We start from the raw sequence: 27,523 nt of genomic DNA on the forward strand, positions 1-27,523 counted from the left end.
TGCAGAAGCTGTCTGACCCCAGTCTTTGAGGTGAAGGAGCGTAATCTACACAGCAACAGCGTCGGGACATCACATGCGCTAAGGGGCCAGGACTGGCTTAAGGCGCCAACATCAACGATAGGCTGGGTAAGTCTAAACCACGCCCAGTCTCTACTCTGACAGGCCGGCTCGGAAGTGGGAACTAACCTCTGTCACGAGTATAATATAATATCTTTGTCAGAAACAAATCAGTTCTCTGTCTTATCCTGCGTGATGAAACATTGAACCCGTATATACGGAAATTGTATTTGCCATTTATTAACTTTTGAATTAAAGAATTATTTTAACCAAGTTCAGGTGTACTATTGTTCCTATCTCAGTTGAACTTTCGCAACCCTAACAATAGCCAGAGTGAATTTACAAATGCAAGAGATATGCTAACTGGATACCAGTCATTCAAGTCCAGCATAGCTAGCTAGCGAAGCGATTTATATTTCTTGCTAGCTAACCAAATGACACCTGTCATCTCTCATCTCTCAACCTGTGGCCACGGAAAAACGATGATGGGGGGAAAATGAGGTCACCCACTCCTCCAATGACATGATATCCTCCCAGCAGCTAGCTAGCTAACGTTAGGCCCTGTGTTTTTAACTTGCTACATCAATAGATGCGCTAGCCTATTAGACACGTTATGACTGGTTTGTGATCATTGCCCTTGCTAGTATGATTGTATTGACATTAGCCTTAGTTACATTCATCCGTTTTTGTCAAATATTAAGTAATGGAAACTGAAACAGTGCATCCCGAATGGGTGGTGGCAACAAACAACAAACTGTGATTTACAACCTGATAGCAATTATTTTTTTGGGGGGGGACCACCAAGAAATGTATTGGTGAATTACACTGCTCAAAAAAATAAAGGGAACACTTAAACAACACAATGTAACTCCAAGTCAATCACACTTCTGTGAAATCAAACTGTCCACTTAGGAAGCAACACTGATTGACAATAAAATTTCACTGTCAATCAGTGTTGCTTCCTAAGTGGACAGTTTGATTTCACAGAAGTGTGATTGACTTGGAGTTACATTGTGTTGTTTAAGTGTTCCCTTTATTTTTTTGAGCAGTGTATATTAATCATGTATGGAACTGCATCCATCTATTCTACCCACAATGCCTTAGTGTACGTCATGGAATATTGAGTCAAATATAGTACCTCTTAAAAAAAAAAAAATCTCTTATAATGTTGGTTTTGTAGCATAAACTGGGAAGTTGATATTTTTTGACTGATATTACGATTGTCTGTTTGTTTCATATCTGCAAAGTAATTAAAATTGGCTGCCAGTTCCACTTTAATAATAGACAAACAGGACCAGAGCCATATATTTAAAGAGTAGATCCAACTTTTAGAAGGTTGAATATTGTTCTAAATTCTAGACATTCAGTGACATATCATTGTTTAAATATTCTCCATGTCATGTTAATGGGGGAGATAACATGGCTGTTATAGAATGTTGTAGTGTCATGTTAATGGGGGAGATAACATGGCTGTTATAGAATGTTGTAGTGTAATGTTAATGGGGGAGATAACATGGCTGTTATAGAATGTTGTAGTGTCATGTTAATGGGGGAGATAACATGGCTGTTATAGAATGTTGTAGTGTCATGTTAATGGGGGAGATAACATGGCTGTTATAGAATGTTGTAGTGTCATGTTAATGAGGGAGATAACATGGCTGTTATAGAATGTTGTAGTGTCATGTTAATGGAGGAGATAACATGGCTGTTATAGAATGTTGTAGTGTCATGTTAATGGGGTTCTAACATGGCTGTTATAGAATGTTGTAGTGTCATGTTAATGGGGTTCTAACATGGCTGTTATAGAATGTTGTAGTGTCATGTTAATGGGGTTCTAACATGGCTGTTATAGAATGTTGTAGTGTCATGTTAATGGGGGAGATAACATGGCTGTTATAGAATGTTGTAGTGTCATGTTAATGGGGTTCTAACATGGCTGTTATAGAATGTTGTAGTGTCATGTTAATGGGGTTCTAACATGGCTGTTATAGAATGTTGTAGTGTCATGTTAATGGGGGAGATAACATGGCTGTTATAGAATGTTGTAGTGTCATGTTAATGGGGGAGATAACATGACTGTTATAGAATGTTGTAGTGTCATGTTAATGGGGGAGATAACATGGCTGTTATAGAATGTTGTAGTGTCATGTTAATGGGGGAGATAACATGGCTGTTATAGAATGTTGTAGTGTCATGTTAATGGGGTTCTAACATGGCTGTTATAGAATGTTGTAGCGTCATGTTAATGGTGGAGATAACATGACTGTTATAGAATGTTGTAGTGTCATGTTAATGTGGGAGATAACATGGCTGTTATAGAATGGTGTAGTGTCATGGTAATGTGGGAGATAACATGGCTGTTATAGAATGTTGTAGTGTAATGTTAATGGGGGAGATAACATGCCTTTTATACAATGTTGTAGTGTCATGTTAATGGGGGAGATAACATGGCTGTAATATAATGTTGTAGGGTCATGTTAATGTGGGAGATAACATGGCTGTTATAGAATGTGTAGTGTCATGTTAATGAGGGAGATAACATGGTTGTTATAGAATGTGTAGTGTCATGTTAATGGGGGAGATAACATGGCTGTTATAGAATGTTGTAGTGTCATGTTAATGGGGGAGATAACATGGGTGTTATAGAATGTTGTAGTGTAATGTTAATGGGGGAGATAACATGCCTTTTATAGAATGTTGTAGTGTCATGTTAATGGGGGAGATAACATGGGTGTTATAGAATGTTGTAGTGTCATGTTAATGTGGGAGATAACATGGCTGTTATAGAATGTTGTAGTGTCATGTTAATGGAGGAGATAACATGGGTGTTATAGAATGTTGTAGTGTCATGTTAATGGGGGAGATAACATGGCTGTTATAGAATGTTGTAGTGTCATGTTAATGGGGGAGATAACATGGCTGTTATAGAATGTTGTATTGTCATGTTAATGGAGGAGATAACATGGGTGTTATAGAATGTTGCAGTGTCATGTAAAATGCATCATGATGCAGAAACCTCAATGTCCCAGCTTTCTAAATATATTGCTCCGGATAGGGCACCTGTCTGCAGTGAGAGAACAACTCCTCAGACTAGACAAAAAATATTATTCTGTCACATGAACAATTCGTAGCCTAAGAGCCTAATAGTGGGCCAAGTCCTCCTCCCCTCCTCTCCAACAGTGTGGGCTGGCCCAGTCCTCCTCCCCTCCTCTCCAACAGTGTGGGCTGGCCCAGTCCTCCTCTCCAACAGTATGGGCTGGCCCAGTCCTCCTCCCCTCCTCTCCAACAGTGTGGGCTGGCCCAGTCCTCCTCCCCTCCTCTCCAACAGTATGGGCTGGCCCAGTCCTCCTCTCCAACAGTGTGGGCTGGCCCAGTCCTCCTCCCCTCCTCTCCAACAGTATGGGCTGGCCCAGTCCTCCTCCCCTCCTCTCCAACAGTGTGGGCTGGCCCAGTCCTCCTCCCCTCCTCTCCAACAGTGTGGGCTGGCCCAGTCCTCCTCCCCAACAGTGTGGGCTGGCCCAGTCCTCCTCCCCTCCTCTCCAACAGTGTGGGCTGGCCCAGTCCTCCTCTCCAACAGTATGGGCTGGCCCAGTCCTCCTCCCCTCCTCTCCAACAGTGTGGGCTGGCCCAGTCCTCCTCCCCTCCTCTCCAACAGTGTGGGCTGGCCCAGTCCTCCTCCCCTCCTCTCCAACAGTATGGGCTGGGTCTATTTCTAGGACTCTAGGAGAGGTTTCTGTTGGTGTTTTAAGAGAGGATCCAAAGTTAGGACCAGAAACCAGGCTGGTAGCAGTACGGGGACTGGGCTAGGACCAGAACCCATGCTGGACCAAGTTATGGCCAGAACACAGACTGGACCAGGTTTGGGCCAGAACACAGACTGGACCAGGTTAGGACCAGAACACAGATTGGATCAGTGTACGACCAAAACCCAGGCTGGTAGCGCAAGATGGACCGAGTTAGGATCAGAACCCAGGTTGGACCAGAGGAGGATCGGAACACACACTGGACCAGGTTAGGAAAAGAACCCAGGCCGGTAGCGGTACGGGGAACATTTGGGGAACTGGGACTCTGGTTTGCAGAGTGGGAGAGTTGGGTCCAGACACTGTTCCTCGTCCTGTTGGTCCAGCAGACTGTCCCCCCTTCGCCGCGGGGAGGTTGAGCAGGGTGTAGGGGGCTCCATGGGGGTGGCTAGTACCTCCATGTCTCTGGGCTCCATGTGATGGGTTAGCAGTGGGTGTCCCCTCCTTGGTGAGGGCGTCGGCGCCTCCAGACTGTGTCCCCTCCTTGGGGATGGTGTCGGGGGCTCCAAGGGGGTAGGAAGCACGGTCATGTCCCTGCCAAACTCCACCGTGGGAGGGGTGTCTGTGCTGGTGGTGTGGGCTGGGGACTCTCCATTCCCCTGCCCCGCTCCTCTGCCCCGCCCAGGTGACTGGCCCAAGAAGACGTCGCAGCGTACCCGTGGCGAGGGGCGTGGTCTAACCAGGAAGTCCAGGGTTTTGGGTCGTTCAGGAGGGCAGCGGCGGCGGGGTGTAGGGGGAAACACCAGATTTGGATCTGGCAACCGGGGAACCTGGGATACGTGGTCACTTAGACCCCTGAGACCTCCATCTGTTTGAAAATAGAGAAAGAAAAAGAGTTGTAGAACATCTGGGGATATTAATAAAGACAGGATGAATCAGGCCATATAGCTAGAGCAGATCAACAAGTAACTGTCTGTAGGAGAACAGTGAAGATACCTGTGGTCTCCGGAGTTGCTCTGACAGGTAAAGGAAAAGGGTGGATATAGTTTGGAGGGCAGCGTGTCTTGATGGCACCGTCGGAGGGGGTCCGGTGTAGACAGCGTGAGGAGGATGGAGCGGAGGGGAGATGGGTCGGGGTCAGGGACTGCCGAGGGTGACGCTTGAAGCTCTCCAGTTGTGTGTTGACCAAGGGGTTGAGTGAGGCATGCTGGGGCTGGGGGTGAACAGAGGTGTGGGGCTGGACAGAAGGCTGAACCGGGGCCTGGGGAGAGGCAGTGCGGTAGACCAACAGTTCCTCACTATCAGATCGTAACAGAGACCGCGTAGAATTACAGTCCGACACAGACGACAGTGACAGCAGTGTGAGAGATGACGGGAACAGTCCGCCTCCAACCCGCTCCGTCACCGGGGCAACCGAGTGCTTCAGGGGGCTCTCCTTGTCCCCTCCCCGCCTGAAGAGCTTGCGTGTGGGGGGACTGGTGCTCCGTCTCTGGCCCCCTGTCCCTGTACGGTGGAAGAAGCCCTCCCAGCGAGGTGGCTTGCTGCTCTCCGCAGCCCCCTCAGTCCCAGAACCAGAACCAGTCCCAGGCTGGGCCAGAGTCATCATATTGAAGCCCAGTCCTACTGCAGCCAGCAAGGCCCCACACCCCAGTAGCACCAGCTCTGACCTCCCCCGCCCGGCTTGACTCTTCCTACTGGGGGGTGTGTCCGGGGCCGGGGTGCTATGGTAACTAGGGCAGTACTCCCCGCCTCCTCCTGCGTTACCGTCGGCAACAGGCCCCTCCCTGTGGAAGGGGATGCAGAGGTAGGATTGGCTGGGGGATGCGTTGGCCCCTCCAGCTGGGTCAGTGGTGTAGCAGCAGTCTTCATTCTCTACAGGGAGGAGAGGGTTTCACGACATTACATTATTGTGGCTTTTGATTACTGGCAACCCTTTGTTGCTAAGGTACATGTCCTGACCTATCTCTGTTACAATCTGACCACACCGCTCGCGTTGCAAAATAAATGTAACACATACATGCTATTCAATCATTGCACCCACACTGCTCACGAGCGTCAAACGTTCTATTTTGGGATGCTTGATGCTCTGCAAGTCCCGCCTCTTCCATCTCATTGGTTTTTAAGAGCATATACCCACATGGCTGATTGAAAGATGAACTGAGGTCCACACTCCAGTCCAGTTGGTGGTGGTAACGCACCTTAAAGTTGGTTGCCAACCGACATATAAAGACCACAGAAGAAGAAGAAGCCTGAAGGAGGAGAGATGACTAGAAACTAACTCGGTTTACCTTTTTATCTGTGGATTAATTGTCGGAGTAGAGGACCTTGTGCATTTCAGGTAAAATAACAACCCAATGTTTATATCCCAGGACAAATTAGCTAGCAACAGCAAGCATGTTAGGCTATCAGTGTCAATCTTATACCAGTTCCTACCCATCTCTGATAATGCTATTTCAGTCCTTACCCATCTTTAATAATGTTATTTCAGTCCTTACCCATCTCTGATAATGTTATTTCAGTCCCTACCCATCTCTGATAATGCTATTTCAGTCCCTACCCATCTCTGATAATGTTATTTCAGTCCCTACCCATCTCTGATAATGCTATTTCAGTCCTTAACCATCTCTGATAATGTTATTTCAGTCCTTACCCATCTCTAATAATGTTATTTTAGTCCTTACCCATCTCTGATAATGTTATTTCAGTCCCTACCCATCTCTGATAATGCTATTTCAGTCCCTACCCATCTCTGATAATGTTATTTCAGTCCCTACCCATCTCTAATAATGCTATTTCAGTCCTTACCCATCTCAGTGAGGCTGGGTACCCCTGGTATGGCAGGGCTGTGTCTCGGTGACCTGCGGAGATTTGGGGCGCTGCAGGACCTCTGTCTGTTCCCCTCCTGAGGGACCTTGATGCTGGTAGGGACAGGAGATAAAGAGCTACAGAGAATCACTAAATAGTGGCATGTTAACTAGCCAATTTGGTATAAGTAAGGTCTGTTGTAGCCTGGTCGTTGTCATGCAAGACAGCACAAATATGTATGCGATCAGGTTAGACCCCCTGGTCCTGCCCCACCCACCCACCCTCCCTCCCTCCCTCACCCTGCCCCATGCCTGACTCTTCCTCCTTCACCCTGCCCTGCCCTGGTCCTGCCCCGCCCTGGTCCTGCCCCACCCTGGTCCTGCCCCACCCTCCCTCACCCTGCCTCACCCCTCCTCTCACCTCTCATCATCACTGTGTTCTCTGTGTGAGCCCTTGAGACGACCTTTCTTCCTGGATCCTCTCTTCTCTTCCTCCTCATCCAACCGGCCCCAACCTTTACACCCCTCTCCTCCTGGAGTCACTGGAAAAACACGGAACAAGACTCCATTTTAGAAGTTCACATTTACAAAAAACACGGAACAAGACTCCATTTTAGAAGTTCACATTTACAAAAAACACGGAACAAGACTCCATTTTAGAAGTTCACATTTACAAAAAACACAGAACAAGAATCAATTTTAGAAGTTCACATTTACAAAAAACACAGAACAAGAATCAATTTTAGAAGTTCACATTTACAAAAAACACGGAACAAGAATCCATTTTAGAAGTTCACATTTACAAAAAACACGGAACAAGAATCAATTTTAGAAGTTCACATTTACAAAAAACACGGAACAAGAATCAATTTTAGAAGTTCACATTTACAAAAAACACGGAACAAGAATCAATTTTAGAAGTTCACATTACAAAAAACACGGAACAAGAATCAATTTTAGAAGTTCACATTTACAAAAAACACGGAACAAGACTCCATTTTAGAAGTTCACATTTACAAAAAACACAGAACAAGAATCAATTTTAGAAGTTCACATTTACAAAAAACACGGAACAAGAATCCATTTTAGAAGTTCACATTTACAAAAAACACGGAACAAGAATCAATTTTAGAAGTTCACATTTACAAAAAATACGGAACAAGAATCCATTTTAGAAGTTCACATTTACAAAAAACACGGAACAAGACTCCATTTTAGAAGTTCACATTTACAAAAAACACGGAACAAGACTCCATTTTAGAAGTTCACATTTACAAAAAACATGGAATGTGTTTTATGTCATGAGAGCTCTGGTTAGTAAGATGTTATCATTACACATGGTAAATAAACATTAACTAACAATACATAACGGTTCCAAATAATACCCATCTCTGATGATGATGATGATCTTGAGACTGATTCCCTGACCTGTCAATGTTTTTAATTAGCTGTTTTTGATTTTGTTATACTCTTGTGAATTCTATGGTTTTTTACTAGATTACTTGTAGTTTTTCCGTTTTGTTTCGTCTGTAATTTTTGTAATGACTTGGTGCTGCCTATCTTGGCCAGGACGCTCTTGAAAAAGAGATTTTAAATCTTAATGAGCCCTTCCTGGTTAATTAAAGGTTTAAATAAAAAATAAATAAAAAATACCGAACTTGTGCTGAACTGTAAATATGGTCAAAGGTCAACCCAAACCTAAGAGGATATATAGTATCAGCTGATTGTAAGTCACCGTCTGCAAAAGAAAAAGGTACAACGTAATGTAAATAGTATATAGTGTTTACGTTGTATGGCTCTGAGGCGTGGTAGTAACGGGGCCTGGGGACTGGTGGGAGGGCTGGAGAGACTGCCCAGTAAACTCCGGCATCGGTCGTGAGAGGGAGAGGCCTGCACGGTGATCTTGTGTTGGAAATCTGGAGACAGAAGAGCACAAACAAATCAAACAAGGTCCATATATACTGTGATTTAGAACTAAAACAATTCATGTAAATCACTGGCTTCATACAGCCTTCATACAGGCTTCATACAGCCTTCATACAGGCTACATACAGCCTTCATACAGGCTACATACAGCCTTCATACAGGCTACATACAGCCTTCATACAGGCTACATACAGCCTTCATACAGGCTTCATACAGCCTTCATACAGGCTACATACAGCTTTCATACAGGCTTCATACAGCCTTCATACAGGCTACATACAGGCTACATACAGCCTTCATACAGGCTACATACAGCCTTCATACAGGCTACATACAGCCTTCATACAGGCTACATACAGCCTTTATACAGGCTACATACAGCCTCCATACAGGCTACATACAGCCTTCATACAGGATACATACAACCTTCATACAGGCTACATACAGCCTTCATACAGGCTATATACAGGCTACATACAGCCTTCATAGAGGCTATATACGGGCTACTTACAGCCTACATTCAGGCTACATACAACCTTCATACAGGCTACTTACAGCCTACATTCAGGCTACATACAGCCTTCATACAGGCTACATACAGGCTATATTCAGGCTACATACAGCCTTCATACAGGCTACATACAGCCTTCATACAGGCTACATACAACCTTCATACAGGCTACATACTACCTTCATACAGGCTATATACAGCCTTCATACAGGCTACATACAGGCTACATACAGGCTATATACAGGCTACATACAGCCTTCATACAGGCTACATACAGCCTTCATACAGGCTACATACAGCCTTCATACAGGCTACATACAGCCTTCATACAGGCTACATACATCCTTCATACAGGCTACATACAGCCTTCATACAGCCTTCATACAGGCTACATACAGCCTTCATACAGGCTACATACAGCCTTCATACAGGCTACATACATCCTTCATACAGGCTACATACAGGCTACATACAGCTTTCATACAGGCTACATACAGCCTTCATACAGGCTACATACAGCCTTCATACAGGCTACATACAGGCTACATACAGCTTTCATACAGGCTACATACAGCCTTCATACAGGCTACATACAGCCTTCATACAGGCTACATACAGGCTACATACAGCCTTCATACAGGCTTCATACATCCTTCATACAGGCTACATACAGCCTTCATACAGCCTTCATACAGGCTACATACAGCCTTCATACAGGCTACATACAGGCTTCATACAGGCTACATACAGCCTTCATACAGGCTACATACAGCCGTCATACAGGCTACATACAGCCTTTATACAGGCTACATACAGCCTTCATACAGGCTACATACAGCCTTCATACAGGCTACATACAACCTTCATACAGGCTACATACAGCCTTCATACAGGCTATATACAGGCTACTTACAGCCTACATTCAGGCTACATACAACCTTCATACAGGCTACATACAACCTTCATACAGGCTACATACAGCCTTCATACAGGCTACATACAGGCTTCATACAGGCTACATACAGCCTTCATACAGGCTACATACAGGCTACATACAGCCTTCATACAGGCTACATACAGGCTACATACAGCCTTCATACAGGCTACATACAACCTTCATACAGGCTACATACAGCCTTCATACAGGCTATATACAGGCTACATACAGCCTTCATACAGGCTACATACAGCCTTCATACAGGCTACATACAGGCTACATACAGCCTTCATACAGGCTACATACAACCTTCATACAGGCTACATACAGCCTTCATACAGGCTATATACAGGCTACATACAGCCTACATTCAGGCTACATACAGCCTTCATACAGGCTATATACAGGCTACATACAGCCTTCATACAGGCTACATACAGGCTACATACAGCCTTCATACAGGTTACATACAACCTTCATACAGGCTACATACAACCTTCATACAGGCTATATACAGGCTACATACAGCCTTCATACAGGCTACATACAGGCTACATACAGGCTACATACAGGCTACATACAGCCTTCATACAGGCTACATACAGCCTTCATACAGGCTACATACAGCCTTCATACAGGCTACATACAACCTTCATACAGGCTACATACAGAATGTCAAATCAAATCAAATTTTATTTGTCACATACACATGGTTAGCAGATGTTAATGCGAGTGTAGCGAAATGCTTGTGCTTCTAGTTCCGACAATGCAGTAATAACCAACAAGTAATCTAACCTAACAATTCCACAACTACTACCTTATACACACAAGTGTAAAGGGATAAAGAATATGTACATAAAGATATATGAATGAGTGATGGTACAGAACGGCATAGGCAAGATGCAGTAGATGGTATAGAGTACGGTATATACATATGAGATGAGTACTGTAGGGTATGTAAACATAAAGTGGCATAGTTTAAAGTGGCTAGTGGTACATGTATTACATAAAGATGGCAAGATGCAGTAGATGATATAGAGTACAGTATATACATATACATATGACATGAGTAATGTAGGGTATGTAAACATTATATTAAGTGGCATTGTTTAAAGTGGCTAGTGGTACATTTTTACCTAATTTCCATCAATTCCCATTATTAAAGTGGCTGGAGTTGAGTCAGTATGTTGGCAGCGGCCACTAAATGTTAGTGGTGGCTGTTTACCAGTCTGATGGCCTTGAGATAGAAGCTGTTTTTTAGTCTCTCGGTCCCTGTTTTGATGCACCTGTACTGACCTCGCCTTCTGGATGATAGCGGGGTGAACAGGCAGTGGCTTGGGTGGTTGTTGTCCTTGATGATCTTTATGGCCTTCCTGTGACATCGGGTGGTGTAGGTGTCCTGGAGGGCAGGTAGTTTGCCCCCGGTGATGCGTTGTGCAGACCTCACTACCCCCTGGAGAGCCTTACGGTTGTGGGCGGAGCAGTTGCCGTACCAGGCAGTGATACAGCCCGACAGGATGCTCTCGATTGTGCATCTGTAGAAGTTTGTGAGTGCTTTTGGTGACAAGCCGAATTTCTTCAGCTTCCTGAGGTTGAAGAGGCGCTGCTGCGCCTTCTTCACAACGCTGTCTGTGTGGGTGGACCATTTCAGTTTGTCCGTGATGTGTACACCGAGGAACTTAAAACGTTCCACCTTCTCCACTACTGTCCCGTCGATGTGGATAGGGGGGTGCTCCCTCTGCTGTTTCCTGAATGTGGAGCTATATACAGGGAGTACCAGTACCAGATCAATGTTGAGCTATATACAGGGAGTACCAGTACCAGATCAATGTTGAGCTATATGCAGGGAGTACCAATACCAGATCAATGTGCTACTATGTACTGGTACTCCCTGTATCAGATCAATTTGGATCGTAGGCATGGTCCCAGGTTTCCTCCAGATATGACGCTTGGCATTCAGGCCAAAGAGTTCAATCTTGGTTTCATCAGAACAGAGAATCTTGTTTCTCATGGTCTGAGTCTTTTAGGTGCCTTTTTGCAAACTCCAAGCGGGCTGTCATGTGCCTTTTACTGAGGAGTGGTTTCCGTCTGGCCACTCTACCATAAAGGCCTGATTGGTGGAGTGCTGCAGAGATGGTTGTCCTTCTAGAAGGTTCTCCCATCTCCACAGAGGAACTCTGGAGCTCTGTCAGAGTGACCATCGGGTTCTTGGTCACCTCCCTGAACAAGGCCCTTCTCCCCCGATTGCTCAGTTTAGCCGGGCGGACAGCTCTAGGATGAGTCTTGATGGTTCCAAATGTCTTCAATTTAAGAATGATGGAGGCCACTGTGTTCTTGGGGACCTTCAATGCTGCAGACAGTTTTTGTTACACTTCCCCAGATCTGTGCCTCGACACAATGCTGTCTCGGAGCTCTACAGACAATTCCTACGACCTCATGGCTTGGTTTTTGCTCTGACATGAACTGTCAACTTATATAGACAGGTGTGTGCCTTTCCAAATCATGTTCAATCAATTGAATTTCCCACAGGTGGACTCCAATCAAGTTGTAGAAACTTCTCAAGGATGATCAATGGAAACAGGATGCACCTGAGCTCTATTCAGAGTCTCATAGCAAAAGGTCTGAATACTTATGTAAATAAGTTTTTTCTGTTTTTATAATCAATACATTTGCAAAAAAAAACAAAAAACTTTTTAGCTTTGTCATTATGGGATATTGTGTGTAGATGGGGGAGAAAAAAATTATTAAATCAATTTTAGAATAAGGCTGTAACACAACAAAATGTCAAGGGGTGTGGCGTCGGTATGATTGTGTGTGTTATGTGTGTGTGTGTGTGTGTGTGGCGTCGGTATGGTTGTGTGTGTTATGTGTGTGTGTGTGTGTGGCGTCGGTATGGTTGTGTGTGTTATGTGTGTGTGTGTGTGTGTGGCGTCGGTATGATTGTGTGTGTTATGTGTGTGTGGCGTCGGTATGATTGTGTGTGTTATGTGTGTGTGTGTGTGTGTGTGTGTGTGTGTGTGTGTGTGTGTGTGTGGCGTCGGTATGATTGTGTGTGTTATGTGTGTGTGTAGTGTGTAGCGTATGTAGTGTATGGGTTCGTGTGAGTGTGTATATATAGTATTGTGAGTGTGTATATATAGTATTGTGAGTGTGTATATATAGTATTGTGAGTGTGTATATATAGTATTGTGAGTGTGTATATATAGTATTGTGAGTGTGTATATATAGTATTGTGAGTGTGTATATATAGTATTGTGAGTGTGTATATATAGTATTGTGAGTGTGTATAGATAGTATTGTGAGTGTGTGTATATATAGTATTGTGAGTGTGTGTATATATAGTATTGTGAGTGTGTATATATAGTGTGTGAGTGTGTATATATAGTATTGTGAGTGTGTATATATAGTATTGTGAGTGTGTATATATAGTATTGTGAGTGTGTATATATAGTATTGTGAGTGTGTATATATAGTGGGTGAGTGTGTATATATAGTATTGTGAGTGTGTATATATAGCATTGTGAGTGTGTATAGATAGTATTGTGAGTGTGTGTATATATAGTATTGTGAGTGTGTATATATAGTATTGTGAGTGTGTATATATAGTATTGTGAGTGTGTATATATAGTATTGTGAGTGTGTATATATAGTGTTGTGAGTGTGTATATATAGTATTATGAGTGTATATATATAGTATTGTGCGTGTGTATACATAGTGTGTGAGTGTGTATATATAGTATTGTGAGTGTATAAATATAGTATTGTGAGTGTGTGTATATAGTATTGTGAGTGTGTATAGATAGTATTGTGAGTGTGAGTAGATAGTATTGTGAGTGTGTATAGATAGTATTGTGAGTGTGTATATATAGTATTGTGAGTGTGTGTATATATAGTATTGTGAGTGTGTATATATAGTGTGTGAGTGTGTATATATAGTATTGTGAGTGTGTATATATAGTATTGTGAGTGTGTATATATAGTATTGTGAGTGTATATATATAGTATTGTGAGTGTGTATATATAGTGGGTGAGTGTGTATATATAGTATTGTGAGTGTGTATATATAGTGTGTGAGTGTGTATATATAGTATTGTGAGTGTGTATATATAGTATTGTGAGTGTGTATATATAGTATTGTGAGTGTGTATATATAGTATTGTGAGTGTGTATATATAGTATTGTGAGTGTGTATATATAGTATTGTGAGTGTGTATATATAGTATTGTGAGTGTGTATAGATAGTATTGTGAGTGTGTGTATATATAGTATTGTGAGTGTGTATATATAGTATTGTGAGTGTGTATATATAGTATTGTGAGTGTGTATATATAGTATTGTGAGTGTGTATATATAGTATTGTGAGTGTGTATATATAGTGTTGTGAGTGTGTATATATAGTGTTGTGAGTGTGTATATATAGTATTGTGAGTGTGTATATATAGTATTATGAGTGTATATATATAGTATTGTGCGTGTGTATATATAGTGTGTGAGTGTGTATATATAGTATTGTGAGTGTATAAATATAGTATTGTGAGTGTGTGTATATAGTATTGTGAGTGTGTATAGATAGTATTGTGAGTGTGAGTAGATAGTATTGTGAGTGTGTATAGATAGTATTGTGAGTGTGTATATATAGTATTGTGAGTGTGTATAGAAAGTATTGTGAGTGTGTATATATAGTATTGTGAGTGTGTATATTTAGTATTGTGAGTGTGTATATATAGTGTTGTGAGTGTGTATATATAGTATTGTGAGTGTGTATATATAGTATTATGAGTGTATATATATAGTATTGTGCGTGTGTATATATAGTGTGTGAGTGTGTATATATAGTATTGTGAGTGTATAAATATAGTATTGTGAGTGTGTATATATAGTATTGTGAGTGTGTATATATAGTATTGTGAGTGTGTATATATAGTATTGTGAGTGTGTATATATAGTATTGTGAGTGTGTATATATAGTATTGTGAGTGTGTATATATAGTATTGTGAGTGTGTATATATAGTATTGTGAGTGTGCATAGAGTCAGTGCAGATAGTCCGGGTAACCATCCAATTAACTATTTAACAGTCTTATGGCTATTTAACAGTCTTATGGCTATTTAACAGTCTAAGGCTATTTAACAGTCTTAAGGCTATTTAACAGACTTAAGGCTATTTAACAGTCTTATGGCTATTTAACAGTCTTATGGCTATTTAACAGTCTAAGGCTATTTAACAGTCTTATGGCTATTTAACAGTCTTAAGGCTATTTAACAGTCTAAGGCTATTTAACAGTCTTAAGGCTATTTAACAGTCTTAAGGCTATTTAACAGTCTAAGGCTATTTAACAGTCTTATGGCTATTTAACAGTCTTAAGGCTATTTAACAGTCTAAGGCTATTTAACAGTCTTAAGGCTATTTAACAGTCTAAGGCTATTTAACAGTCTTATGGCTATTTAACAGTCTTAAGGCTATTTAACAGTCTTAAGGCTTGAGGGTCTCTGAGCCTGTTGGTCTGAAAGCCAATGCTCCAGTACCGTTTGCCGGACGGTAGCCGAGTGAACGGTCTATGGCTTGGTTGGCTAAAGTCTTTGGCAATTCTTCGGGCCTTCCTCTGACACCGCCTGGTATAGAGGTTCTGGATGGCAGGGAGTTCGGCCCCAGTGATGTACTGGGCTGTCCGCACCACCCTCTGTAGGGCCTTCCTCTGACACCGCCTGGTATAGAGGTTCTGGATGGAAGGGAGTTCGGCCCCAGTGATGTACTGGGCTGTCCGCATTACCCTCTGTAGGGCCTTCCTCTGACACCGCCTGGTATAGAGGTTCTGGATGGAAGGGAGTTCGGCCCCAGTGATGTACTGGGCTGTACGCACCACCCTCTGTAGGGCCTTCCTCTGACACCGCCTGGTATAGAGGTTCTGGATGGCAGGGAGTTCGGCCCCAGTGATGTACTGGGCTGTACGCACCACCCTCTGTAGCACCTTGCGGTCAGGGTGGTGCATTTTCCATACCAAGCAGTGATGCAGCCAGTCAAGATACCCTCGCTGGTGCAGCTGTATAATCTTTTGAGGGTCTGAGGGTATATGGCAAATCTTTTCATCTGCCCGAGGGGGAAGAGACGCTGTCGTGCGAATGTGGAGTGGATCGTGTTAAGTACTTGATGTGGACGTCAAGGAATTTGACGCTCTCGACCCGCTCCACTGCAGCCCTTTCGATGTTCTCCGCCCACTCTATTTCCTATGTGGAGCTCTGGTCAAAAGTAGTGCACTATATAGGGAATAGGGCTCTGGTCTAAAGTCGTGCACTATATAGGGAATAGGGCTCTGGTCTAAAGTAGTGCACTATAATAGGGAATAGGGCTCTGGTCTAAAGTAGTGCACTATAGTAGGGAATAGGGTGACATTTGAGCATACCCAGAGCCAGGATGAAGTGATTTAGGGGGCAATTGAAATCGGTGAGAGGGCACAATAGTTTTTTATTTGGGGGGGGGGGGGTCATGCATTGGAATTATATTGAATTCTGTTTATATCACGCTGTACCACAATAAACATAAAAGTACAAATGCCCGAGACCATCGAGTGCTTTTGACCAAGAGGTGCCGCATCTGCAGTAACTGAGTATTCCAGCCACTCTCCTCCTATGATCCAGTTGCAATTAAATGAATGTTTTTTTTTTGGGGGGGGGGGGGGGGGGACAGAAAACCATGCATCTTGGGTAATAGGATTCTATAGGCTAACCTGGGCTGGCTCCTCTGTTCCAAGATCGTCAGGAACAGTCGGAGTTGGAGGAGGGACTGTGGAGCCATTATCCTGACGACACTTGTGGAAGCCTCCTAGCTGGAGCTCGGCAGCATCATCGCTACCGGGCTTGACGGCGGCCTCGTGGTTTCATTTCTGATATCCATCGCGGCAGTGGCAGATTAGCTGGTTAAAGCGAAATTGGCGAATAGCCTGTTACAGCTAGCTAAGAGGCTAACTCAACTCTGTAGTGGTGGGACGTGAGGCAGAGTTCAGTGAAGCAGCTTCAACTGTAAACTTGACCCCGTCCTTTATAAATCTAAAAATTACACGCGGAGGTCTTTCACGTTTTTCTACCACAGAGGAGCACTGTTTTTTGTTATGAAAATACAAAGGAATCACACCTAACCGCCCAGGGGCTTTCCATAGCCCCCCAGTGCACTCTGTCCATGGTGCTGACACAGCGCAGCGGAGATACAGACTAACCTGTCACTCAATCATTTGAACTTTGCTGCTATTTTTATATTGGGACATAAAACTAAAAGTGAAGGGGTTTAAGCCTCTCTTTCTCTCTCTCGGATCCTGGCACCTGCATTTGAACTTTTTTGCTATTTTTATATAGGGACATATAACTAACATAATATAAATATATTACAAAGTAAATGTATATATATATAACTAAATAAATATAAATAAATAACTATATAAATATAAATATATAACTAAATAAATATAAATATATAACTAAATAAATATAAATACGTATATAACTAAATAAATATAAATATATAAATAAATAAATATAAATACATATTTAACTAAATAAATATGAACAAATAACTAAATAAATATAAATATATAACTAAATGAATATAAATATATAACTAAATAAATATAAATATATAACTAAATAAAAATAAATATATAACTAAAACTGAAAGAGTTAAGCCACTCTTTGCCATGGCAACATGCATTCACACACAGAAACAGAAACAAACATTCAGACACAAACGCACACAAAAAGTCAACTCTTCAATGGGCAGCAGCGCAGAGCCATTATGGATCCTGTCTCTGCATTTGAGACCCACAGACATCAGCCTGCTGTCCAGTCCTACTGATGAAACACCTACCTGAAGGCAGACTGATCCTGTTCCCGTCCTTCAGTTTGAGACGTGAGCGTCTGAACTTGCCCTGCCTGCTCTCCACGCGGGGTTTCTCCTGGTACAGCTGGTGGATGATAACGTTCAGCTCCCTCTCCAGGATATGGATCTCCCTCTCAGCCAGCTCCTGCTCCCTCCTCCTCAGCTCCTCCTCCTGGCTCTTCTGCTGCAGCGCCGCACGACTCAGCTCCTCCTCCCACGACCTCAGCTCCTGGTGACAAGGTTAGAGGTCAGGGGAGATTTAACCATGGTGGGCAGATCTTTTTGTTTTGTGGGGGGTGAGGGGGGGGGCGATTATAGATTACACTACAGTATATCACTACCCCATATCCATAGCCTGGTTCAACAGCCATTAAAGTTTGCAAGACAGCACAAACAAATCTGCAACCAGGCTAGATTATTACGTGGCCCCATGTTGTATGATGTGGAAACCGCCACGGCAGAGGCCTCTGATCTTTTGAAAGCTAACTAAGAAGCCTATCCCCCTACCTTCTCTTTGACCCTAAGCTGGTCGAACATCTCCTGAATCTCCATCTTCCAGTCGTCCTGCAGGGAGTGGAAGGACTCGACTGGCATCTCGAAGAAACCCGATTCCTCTATAGTTGTCAGCTGATCCAGGATACTGGTGAAGAGAGGTCGCAGGTGGGGGTCTGGACTCCAGCAGTCTGGACGAGAGAAGAAGAAGAAGCAGCAGAGGAAGAAGAAGTTGAAGGTGCCTCCACTTTTTTGGAGGCAGGCCACTCGATTTCGTCTCTGCGTTATATTGGCATCGAACATGTCACCCTCCCTAGGAGACGGGGTGACCTTGATAATTTATTGTTGAAACGAGAGGCTGCCTGGATCTTTAACTTAAAGACCCTTGCTCCCTTCGGTCTCAACGTAGACTTTGATCTGAAGCCATTCTTGTGATTATTGTGACTTTGCCATTGTAATTGTTTGTAAGCTTGTGTAGTCTAAAATGAATCTATGATCGTATGCTATCCATTTGTTTTTTGTATGCTGTTCTTTGTATGCCATTTTAATATTAACCAATGATATTAGGCCACTTTTGGCCATGATTACATACACCTGTGTGTCTTTTGACACTATATAAACGAGTCAATCTGCAGTGTTTGTGATTATACCCTGATCAAGACAGCTTGGCTGTCGAAACGTTGGATATTACATTTTTGCATCTGTGTGTTTAGATGTACCACAGATAGAACAATGAGACAGATATTTCACTGGATGTGATAAATGTCAAGCATCCTGTTGGCCGTTTCCTCTCACTACCAAATATGGTGGTGAGAGGAAACGCAGTGGCCCGGCAGTGGGAGAAGGAGATGGATTTTGGCCGACATTTTTCTACTGTTCTCCTTGATGAAACATTTGATCTCAATATAGTTGTCGGTTTCCAAAACTACAATATTTTACAAACAGAGTGGACTAAAATGTGATAGATTTTACCCTTTGCCAAAGTTGCGTTGTTTAAAAGGAGTGTTAGGGCGATTTGAGTTAGTGCACAAGTGCACTTCAAAGAGTAGACGTTCCCTAACGGAAATATGCAAATACATGCTAGAACGCGCCAATAGGCTCCTGCTAGCTCGTGCTTGGCTCTGCCCACCTCCTTGCTTGTTATGCCCCACTATGATTAATTTGTTTCCATTGGAAACGACAGGCTGTGGTCTATCTTGGGTTAGTTATTGTCACGCCCTGACCATAGAGAGCCCTTGTTTTCTCTGTGGTGTAGTAGGTCAGGGCGTGACTAGGGGGTATTCTAGTTTATAATTTCTATGTTGCGTTCTTTTTTTTCTTCTTTTTGGGGGGGTGGATCAGCTTAATATTGCGGAAAGAATGTTGCTTCCAATGTAATTGTCTGCATCATTTCCAATCCCCCATATTTTTTTGGGTAAAATATATATATCCATTCACGTATGCATACATATACACATATATACATACACATACCTACATAGACATACATACTTTTTTTTAAAGAGTATACCTTTATTATTATTCCCTGCAAACCCTACCACCGATCCCCCAATTGGAGTAAACTGATAAACATTTCTGTTTCTATGTTGTGTTCTAGTTTATATTTTCTATGTTGTGTTCTAGTTTATATTTTCTATGTTGGTAATTTGTATGATTCCCAGTTAGAGTCAGCTGGTAATCGTTGCCTCTAATTGGGGATCATATTTAGGTAGCCATTTCTCCCACTTGTGTTTGTGGGATATTGTTTGTGGTGGTGCTTGTGTCATGTTTCGGTTGAAGAAGTTTCACTTTAAATAAATATGTGGAACTCAACAAACGCCTTGGTCCGTTTCTTACAACAACCGTGACAGTTATAAAAAGTCTTTGGATATAACGTTTTGTTAGCATCTCTCTCTCTATATATAATAAATATACACACTACCGGTCAAAAGTTTTATATATATATATATATATATATATATATATATATATATATATATATATATATATATATATGACGGTACTCAATGGATCTACAAAGGACCTCAATGTAAATAAGTTATTTAATTTATTTTTGTACAAATATCAATCTATTATGGATCAGGATGGAGATGGATATAGTTATTTATTTACATATCTTATAATCGAATCATCTGTATTATTAAGGTAATGAAGTTTACGTTCTCTCAACAAATAGGTGGCTGTTGGCCTCATTTAAGAATGGCTAACAGAAAGCAGCTCATCTTTACCTTCCATAAGACGAGCGAAGGGCTCTGGGCAGGTGGAAGGGATGGGTAACGACAGCTTATTCATGGCCACTCCATACGCCACAGCGAGACAATCAATGCCCCTGAATGGCACTTCACCCGTCAGCAGCTCCCACAGGAGAACCCCGTAGCTACAGGGTTGAGAGGAAGAGATCAGGAAAGAGATGGAAGAAGTTATGGAAACAGAAAACTGGGATTTCTGGAAATATTGGGAAAGCTACCGGAGTTTTGAAACCTTATGCTTTATAGGCTTATATTAATATTAATATTTATATCTTTCTTTTGTCAGTATCAGCAGGAAACAGAATGGCAGAATTCAGAATACAGCTAGAGAATAGGCAGCAGAGATAGACAGCAGAGATAATAGACAGCAGAGAGAATAGACAGCAGAGATAATAGACAGCAAAGATAATAGACAGCAGAGAGAATAGACAGCAGATATAATAGACAGCAGAATAGACGGCAGAGAGAATAGACAGCAGAATAGACAGCAGCGATAATAGACAGCAGAGAGAACAGACAGCAGAGATAATAGACAGCAGAGAGAATAGACAGCAGAGAGAATAGACAGCAGAGATAATAGACAGCAGAGAGAATAGACAGCAGAGAGAATAGACAGCAGAGAGAATAGACAGCAGAATAGACAGCAGAGATAATAGACAGCAGAGAGAATAGACAGCAGAGAGAATAGACAGCAGAATAGACAGCAGAGATAATAGACAGCAGAGAGAATAGACAGCAGAGAGAATAGACAGCAGAATAGACAGCAGAGAGAATAGACAGCAGAATAGACCGCAGAGAGAATAGACAGCAGAATAGACCGCAGAGAGAATAGACAGCAGAGAGAATAGACAGCAAAGAGAATAGACAGCATAGAGAATAGACAGCATAGAGAATAGACAGCAGAGATAATGGACAGCAGAATAGACAGCAGAGAGAATAGACAGCAGAGAGAATAGACAGCAGAGAGAATAGACAGCAGAGAGAATAGACAGCAGAGAGAATAGACAGCAGAGAGAATAGACAGCAGAATAGACAGCAGAGAGAATAGACAGCAGAATAGACAGCAGAGAGAATAGACAGCAGAATAGACAGCAGAGAGAATAGACAGCAGAGAGAATAGACAGCAGAATAGACCGCAGAGAGAATAGACAGCAGAGATAATAGACATCAGAATAGACAGCAGAGATAATAGACAGCAGAGATAATAGACAGCAGAGATAATAGACAGCAGAGATAATAGACAGCAGAGAGAATAGACAGCAGAGAGAATAGACAGCAGAGAGAATAGACAGCAGAGAGAATAGACAGCAGAATAGACAGCAGAGAGAATAGACAGCAGAATAGACAGCAGAGAGAATAGACAGCAGAGAGAATAGACAGCAGAGAGAATAGACAGCAGAGAGAATAGACAGCAGAGAGAATAGACAGCAGAGAGAATAGACAGCAGAATAGACAGCAGAGAGAATAGACAGCAGAATAGATTGCAGAGAGAATAGACAGCAGAGATAATAGACAGCAGAGATAATAGACAGCAGAATAGACAGCAGAGATAATAGACAGCAGAGAGAATAGACAGCAGAGAGAATAGACAGCAGAATAGACAGCAGAGATAATAGACAGCAGAGAGAATAGACAGCAGAGAGAATAGACAGCAGAATAGACAGCAGAGAGAATAGACAGCAGAATAGACCGCAGAGAGAATAGACAGCAGAATAGACCGCAGAGAGAATAGACAGCAGAGAGAATAGACAGCAAAGAGAATAGACAGCATAGAGAATAGACAGCATAGAGAATAGACAGCAGAGATAATGGACAGCAGAATAGACAGCAGAGAGAATAGACAGCAGAGAGAATAGACAGCAGAGAGAATAGACAGCAGAGAGAATAGACAGCAGAGAGAATAGACAGCAGAGAGAATAGACAGCAGAATAGACAGCAGAGAGAATAGACAGCAGAATAGACAGCAGAGAGAATAGACAGCAGAATAGACAGCAGAGAGAATAGACAGCAGAGAGAATAGACAGCAGAATAGACCGCAGAGAGAATAGACAGCAGAGATAATAGACATCAGAATAGACAGCAGAGATAATAGACAGCAGAGATAATAGACAGCAGAGATAATAGACAGCAGAGATAATAGACAGCAGAGATAATAGACAGCAGAGAGAATAGACAGCAGAGAGAATAGACAGCAGAGAGAATAGACAGCAGAGAGAATAGACAGCAGAGAGAATAGACAGCAGAATAGACAGCAGAGAGAATAGACAGCAGAATAGACAGCAGAGAGAATAGACAGCAGAGAGAATAGACAGCAGAGAGAATAGACAGCAGAGAGAATAGACAGCAGAATAGACAGCAGAGAGAATAGACAGCAGAATAGATTGCAGAGAGAATAGACAGCAGAGATAATAGACAGCAGAGATAATAGACAGCAGAATAGACAGCAGAGAGAATAGACAGCAGAATAGACTGCAGAGAGAATAGACAGCAGAATAGACAGCAGAGAGAATAGACAGCAGAATAGACTGCAGAGAGAATAGACAGCAGAGAGAATAGACAGCAGAGAGAATAGACAGCAGAATAGACAGCAGAGAGAATAGACAGCAGAATAGACAGCAGAGAGAATAGACAGCAGAATAGACAGCAGAGAGAATAGACAGCAGAGAGAATAGACAGCAGAATAGACAGCAGAGAGAATAGACAGCAGAGAGAATAGACAGCAGAATAGACTGCAGAGAGAATAGACAGCAGAGATAATAGACAGCAGAATAGACAGCAGAAAAGACTGCAGAGAGAATAGACAGCAGAATAGACAGCAGAGAGAATAGACAGCAGAGAGAATAGACAGCAGAAAAGACTGCAGAGATAATAGACAGCAGAATAGACAGCAGGGAGAATAGACAGCAGAGAGAATAGACAGCAGAAAAGACTGCAGAGAGAATAGACAGCAGAGAGAATAGACAGCAGAAAAGACTGCAGAGAGAATAGACAGCAGAGAGAATAGACAGCAGAAAAGACAGCAGAGATAATAGACAGCAGAATAGACAGCAGGGAGAATAGACAGCAGAGAGAATAGACAGCAGAATAGACTGCAGAGAGAATAGACAGCAGAGAGAATAGACAGCAGAGATAATAGACAGCAGAAAAGACTGCAGAGAGAATAGACAGCAGAATAGACAGCAGAGAGAATAGACAGCAGAGAGAATAGACAGCAGAAAAGACTGCAGAGATAATAGACAGCAGAATAGACAGCAGGGAGAATAGACAGCAGAGAGAATAGACAGCAGAAAAGACTGCAGAGAGAATAGACAGCAGAGAGAATAGACAGCAGAAAAGACTGCAGAGAGAATAGACAGCAGAGAGAATAGACAGCAGAAAAGACAGCAGAGATAATAGACAGCAGAATAGACTGCAGAGAGAATAGACAGCAGAATAGACAGCAGGGAGAATAGACAGCAGTGAGCAGAAAGCTGATGGACAGAGAGAGTTAACACATTTCTTAAAAATCACAATATCTTGAGCAAAAGCCAAATTGGATTTATACCAAAACATTGTACGACTGATCATATTTACGCCCTAGAGACCCTGATAGATAAACCTGTCCACCAAAATAATACCAAAATGGACTGTTTTACAAAGTTATTGAAAGTGGTGTAGGGGGTAAAACATATGACATAATTAAATCAGTGTATACTGGCAATATGTGAAGCATCAAAATTGGCAAGTGAAGAACATAATTCTTTAACCAGGGGCGGGGCCTTCGCCAGGGTTGTAATCTGAGCCCTGCACTCTTCAATATTTACATCAATGAATTGGCCACTATTCTAGAACAATCCTCAGCCCCTGGTGTTAGTCTCCACAATTCAGAGCTAATTAAATTACCCAGATTTCTGGGAATTAGACCAAAGTTCTCGATTGGTACAAAATATACAATGCCTTCAGAAGGTATTCACACCCCTTTACTTTTTAGTAAATGTTGTTGTGTTACAGCCTGAATTTAAAATGAAATACATTTAGATTTTTTTGGTCACTGCACACAATACCCCACAATTATTATTATTATTATTTTTTAAATTACAAATGAATTACAAATTAAACGCTTAAATGTCAGTAAGTATTCAACCCCTTTTGTTATGACAAGCCTAATTAAGTTCAGGAATAAACATTTGCTTAACTTGTCACATAATAATTTGCAGGGACTCACTCTGTGTGCAATAATAGTGTTTTAACATGATTTTTGAGTGACTACCTCATCTCTGTACCCCACACATACAGTTATCTGTAAGGTCCCTCAGTCGAGTAGTGAATTTCAAACACAGATTCAACCACAAAGACCAGGGAGGTTTTCCAATGCTTCACAAATAGGGGCACCTATTGGTAGATGGGTAAAAAAAAAAAGAAGCTGAATATTCCTTTGAGCATGGTGAAATTATTAATTACACGTTGGATGGTGTATCAATACACCCAGTCACTACAAAGATAAAGGCGTCCTTCTGAACTCAGTTGCCGGAGAGGAAGGAAACCGCTCAGGGATTTCACCATTAAGCCAATGGTGACTTTAAAACAGTTACAGAGTTAAATGGCTGTGATTGGATAAAACTGAGGATGGATCAACAACCTTGTAGATACTCCACAAGATTCTCCTACATGTCCAGAGGAAACTACAAACAATGCATGCAGGGCAGAATTAGGCCAAAATCCACTAATAGTACAAATGTAAGTTTTGAAACATCTAAAATACAGTGTCCCCCTCTCATATCATTACCAAGCCCTGCAATGCCAAGGGCTGAGCAAAGAAAAGAGTCCCCTCATCCAGCTGGTCCTGGGGCTGAGTTCACAAACCTGTTCTACTAACACACTGAAGCCTCAGGACCAGAACATCTAATCAATCAGAATAAACCAAATTACAACACAGTCAAAACAAAACTACATTGATTATTGGGAAACACAAGCACAATACAAAATGCAGTGCTGTCTAGCCGTAAATCGACAGTACACCGTGGCTAAATATTTGACCATGGTTACTGATCAAAACCTTAGAGAAACCTTGACAAAGTACAGGCTCAGTGAGCACAGCCTTGCCATTGAGAAGGGTAGACACAGGAAAACCTGGCTCCCTGTAGAGGAAAGGCTGTGCAACCACTGCACCACAGCAGAACTTGAGACAGAGCTGCATTAAAAAAGTATCAAACAATTAGTGTCATTTCCCAAAATTTGACACCCTTATTGAAGGTTTCAAAGACCTCTCTGATGAGAGTAGGCTACCCGTCCTGTTGGGGGAGGACGCAGAGAGCTGTGGGTTGGCAGCGCACTACATTGCTGCCTCCTCTGAGATGAGAGACAGTGTCTGACAGACCAACCAACCTGCACATGTCCTCCAACAAACAGACCAACCAACCTGCACATTTACTATTCATTATTATTTTTACTGATTACCCTGTTGACAATCTTTATTATAATAATTTTGTTAATATTGTAAATATGAACAATATTGGGGGTGGAGGGGGGGGGGGGGCATTATGGCACCACAGAGAGACAGGAACAGAGCCATCCCTGTCCACAGCCTCCAACTACCTCCACACCTCCAGCCAGGCAGGTATTTCATCCTAAAACAAGGGCTGGACACAAGCCATCTGGCATGGTCAATGATAAGTCATGAGAGTCTGCTGCAACATAGAAAGCTCTGCTTCTGGCCTGCTTCTGCTGCTATATCGAAAATTACCTTTAAATGCCGCATAGCTGACAAAGCTCAATGGAATTAAATCCTGGCCTTATCAGAGCTGATGTGGCTAGGTTATTCTGTGTTTCAGACGAGGGTAAGACGATCACAATCATCTCTTGTTGAAACCGATTACAGCGTCGGTTCCTCATTTGGGTGCAGTCGTCATACTACTACTGCAATGCTTTACTAGATCCAGAGCTGAATACATGACTGCAATGCTTTACCAGATCGAGAGCTGAATAAATGACTCAATGCTTTACTAGATCCAGAGCTGAATAAATGACTCAATGCTTTACTAGATCCAGAGCTGAATAAATGACTCAATGCTTTACTAGATCCAGAGCTGAATAAATGACTCAATGCTTTACTAGATCAAGAGCTGAATACATGACTCAATGCTTTACTAGATCCAGAGCTGAATAAATGACTCAATGCTTTACTAGATCAATAGCTGAATACATGACTCAATGCTTTACTAGATCCAGAGCTGAATAAATGACTCAATGCTTTACTAGATCCAAAGCTGAATAAATGACTCAATGCTTTACTAGATCAAGAGCTGAATAAATGACTCAATGCTTTACCAGATCAAGAGCTGAATAAATGACTCAATGCTTTACTAGATCCAGAGCTGAATAAATGACTCAATGCTTTACTAGATCCAGAGCTGAATAAATGACTCAATGCTTTACTAGATCCAAAGCTGAATAAATGACTCAATGCTTTACTAGATCAAGAGCTGAATACATGACTCAATGCTTTACCAGATCAATAGCTGAATAAATGACTCAATGCTTTACTAGATCAAGAGCTGAATACATGACTCAATGCTTTACCAGATCAAGAGCTGAATAAATGACTCAATGCTTTACTAGATCCAGAGCTGAATAAATGACTCAATGCTTTACTAGATCAAGAGCTGAATACATGACTCAATGCTTTACTAGATCCAGAGCTGAATAAATGACTCAATGCTTTACTAGATCCAAAGCTGAATAAATGACTCAATGCTTTACTAGAACCAGAGCTGAATAAATGACTCAATGCTTTACTAGATCCAGAGCTGAATAAATTACTCAATGCTTTACTAGATCCAAAGCTGCATAAATGACTCAATGCTTTACTAGATCCAGAGCTGAATAAATGACTCAATGCTTTACTAGATCCAAAGCTGAATAAATGACTCAATGCTTTACTAGATCCAGAGCTGAATAAATGA

General features: G+C 42.2%; 1 protein-coding gene across 1 annotated transcript in view; it reads right to left on the bottom strand.

The window, feature by feature from the left end:
• Positions 1–989: 989 nt before the first annotated feature.
• Positions 990–27,523, bottom strand: part of map3k9 (mitogen-activated protein kinase kinase kinase 9) — a 76,473-nt gene continuing 49,939 nt past the window's right edge. Inside the window, exons 5-12 of the mRNA XM_055862471.1 lie at positions 20,562–20,710; positions 18,349–18,524; positions 17,830–18,070; positions 8,389–8,517; positions 7,023–7,143; positions 6,603–6,715; positions 4,794–5,669; positions 990–4,665 (exon numbers count right to left, since the gene is read on the bottom strand). Coding sequence (XP_055718446.1) covers positions 4,070–4,665; positions 4,794–5,669; positions 6,603–6,715; positions 7,023–7,143; positions 8,389–8,517; positions 17,830–18,070; positions 18,349–18,524; positions 20,562–20,710 — 2,401 coding nt within the window. The 3' untranslated portion in view covers positions 990–4,069. The remainder of the gene's footprint in view (positions 4,666–4,793; positions 5,670–6,602; positions 6,716–7,022; positions 7,144–8,388; positions 8,518–17,829; positions 18,071–18,348; positions 18,525–20,561; positions 20,711–27,523) is intronic.

Source organism: Salvelinus fontinalis, chromosome 15 (assembly GCF_029448725.1).
Source record: "Salvelinus fontinalis isolate EN_2023a chromosome 15, ASM2944872v1, whole genome shotgun sequence".
In the NCBI taxonomy this organism is placed as follows: Eukaryota; Metazoa; Chordata; class Actinopteri; order Salmoniformes; family Salmonidae; genus Salvelinus; species Salvelinus fontinalis.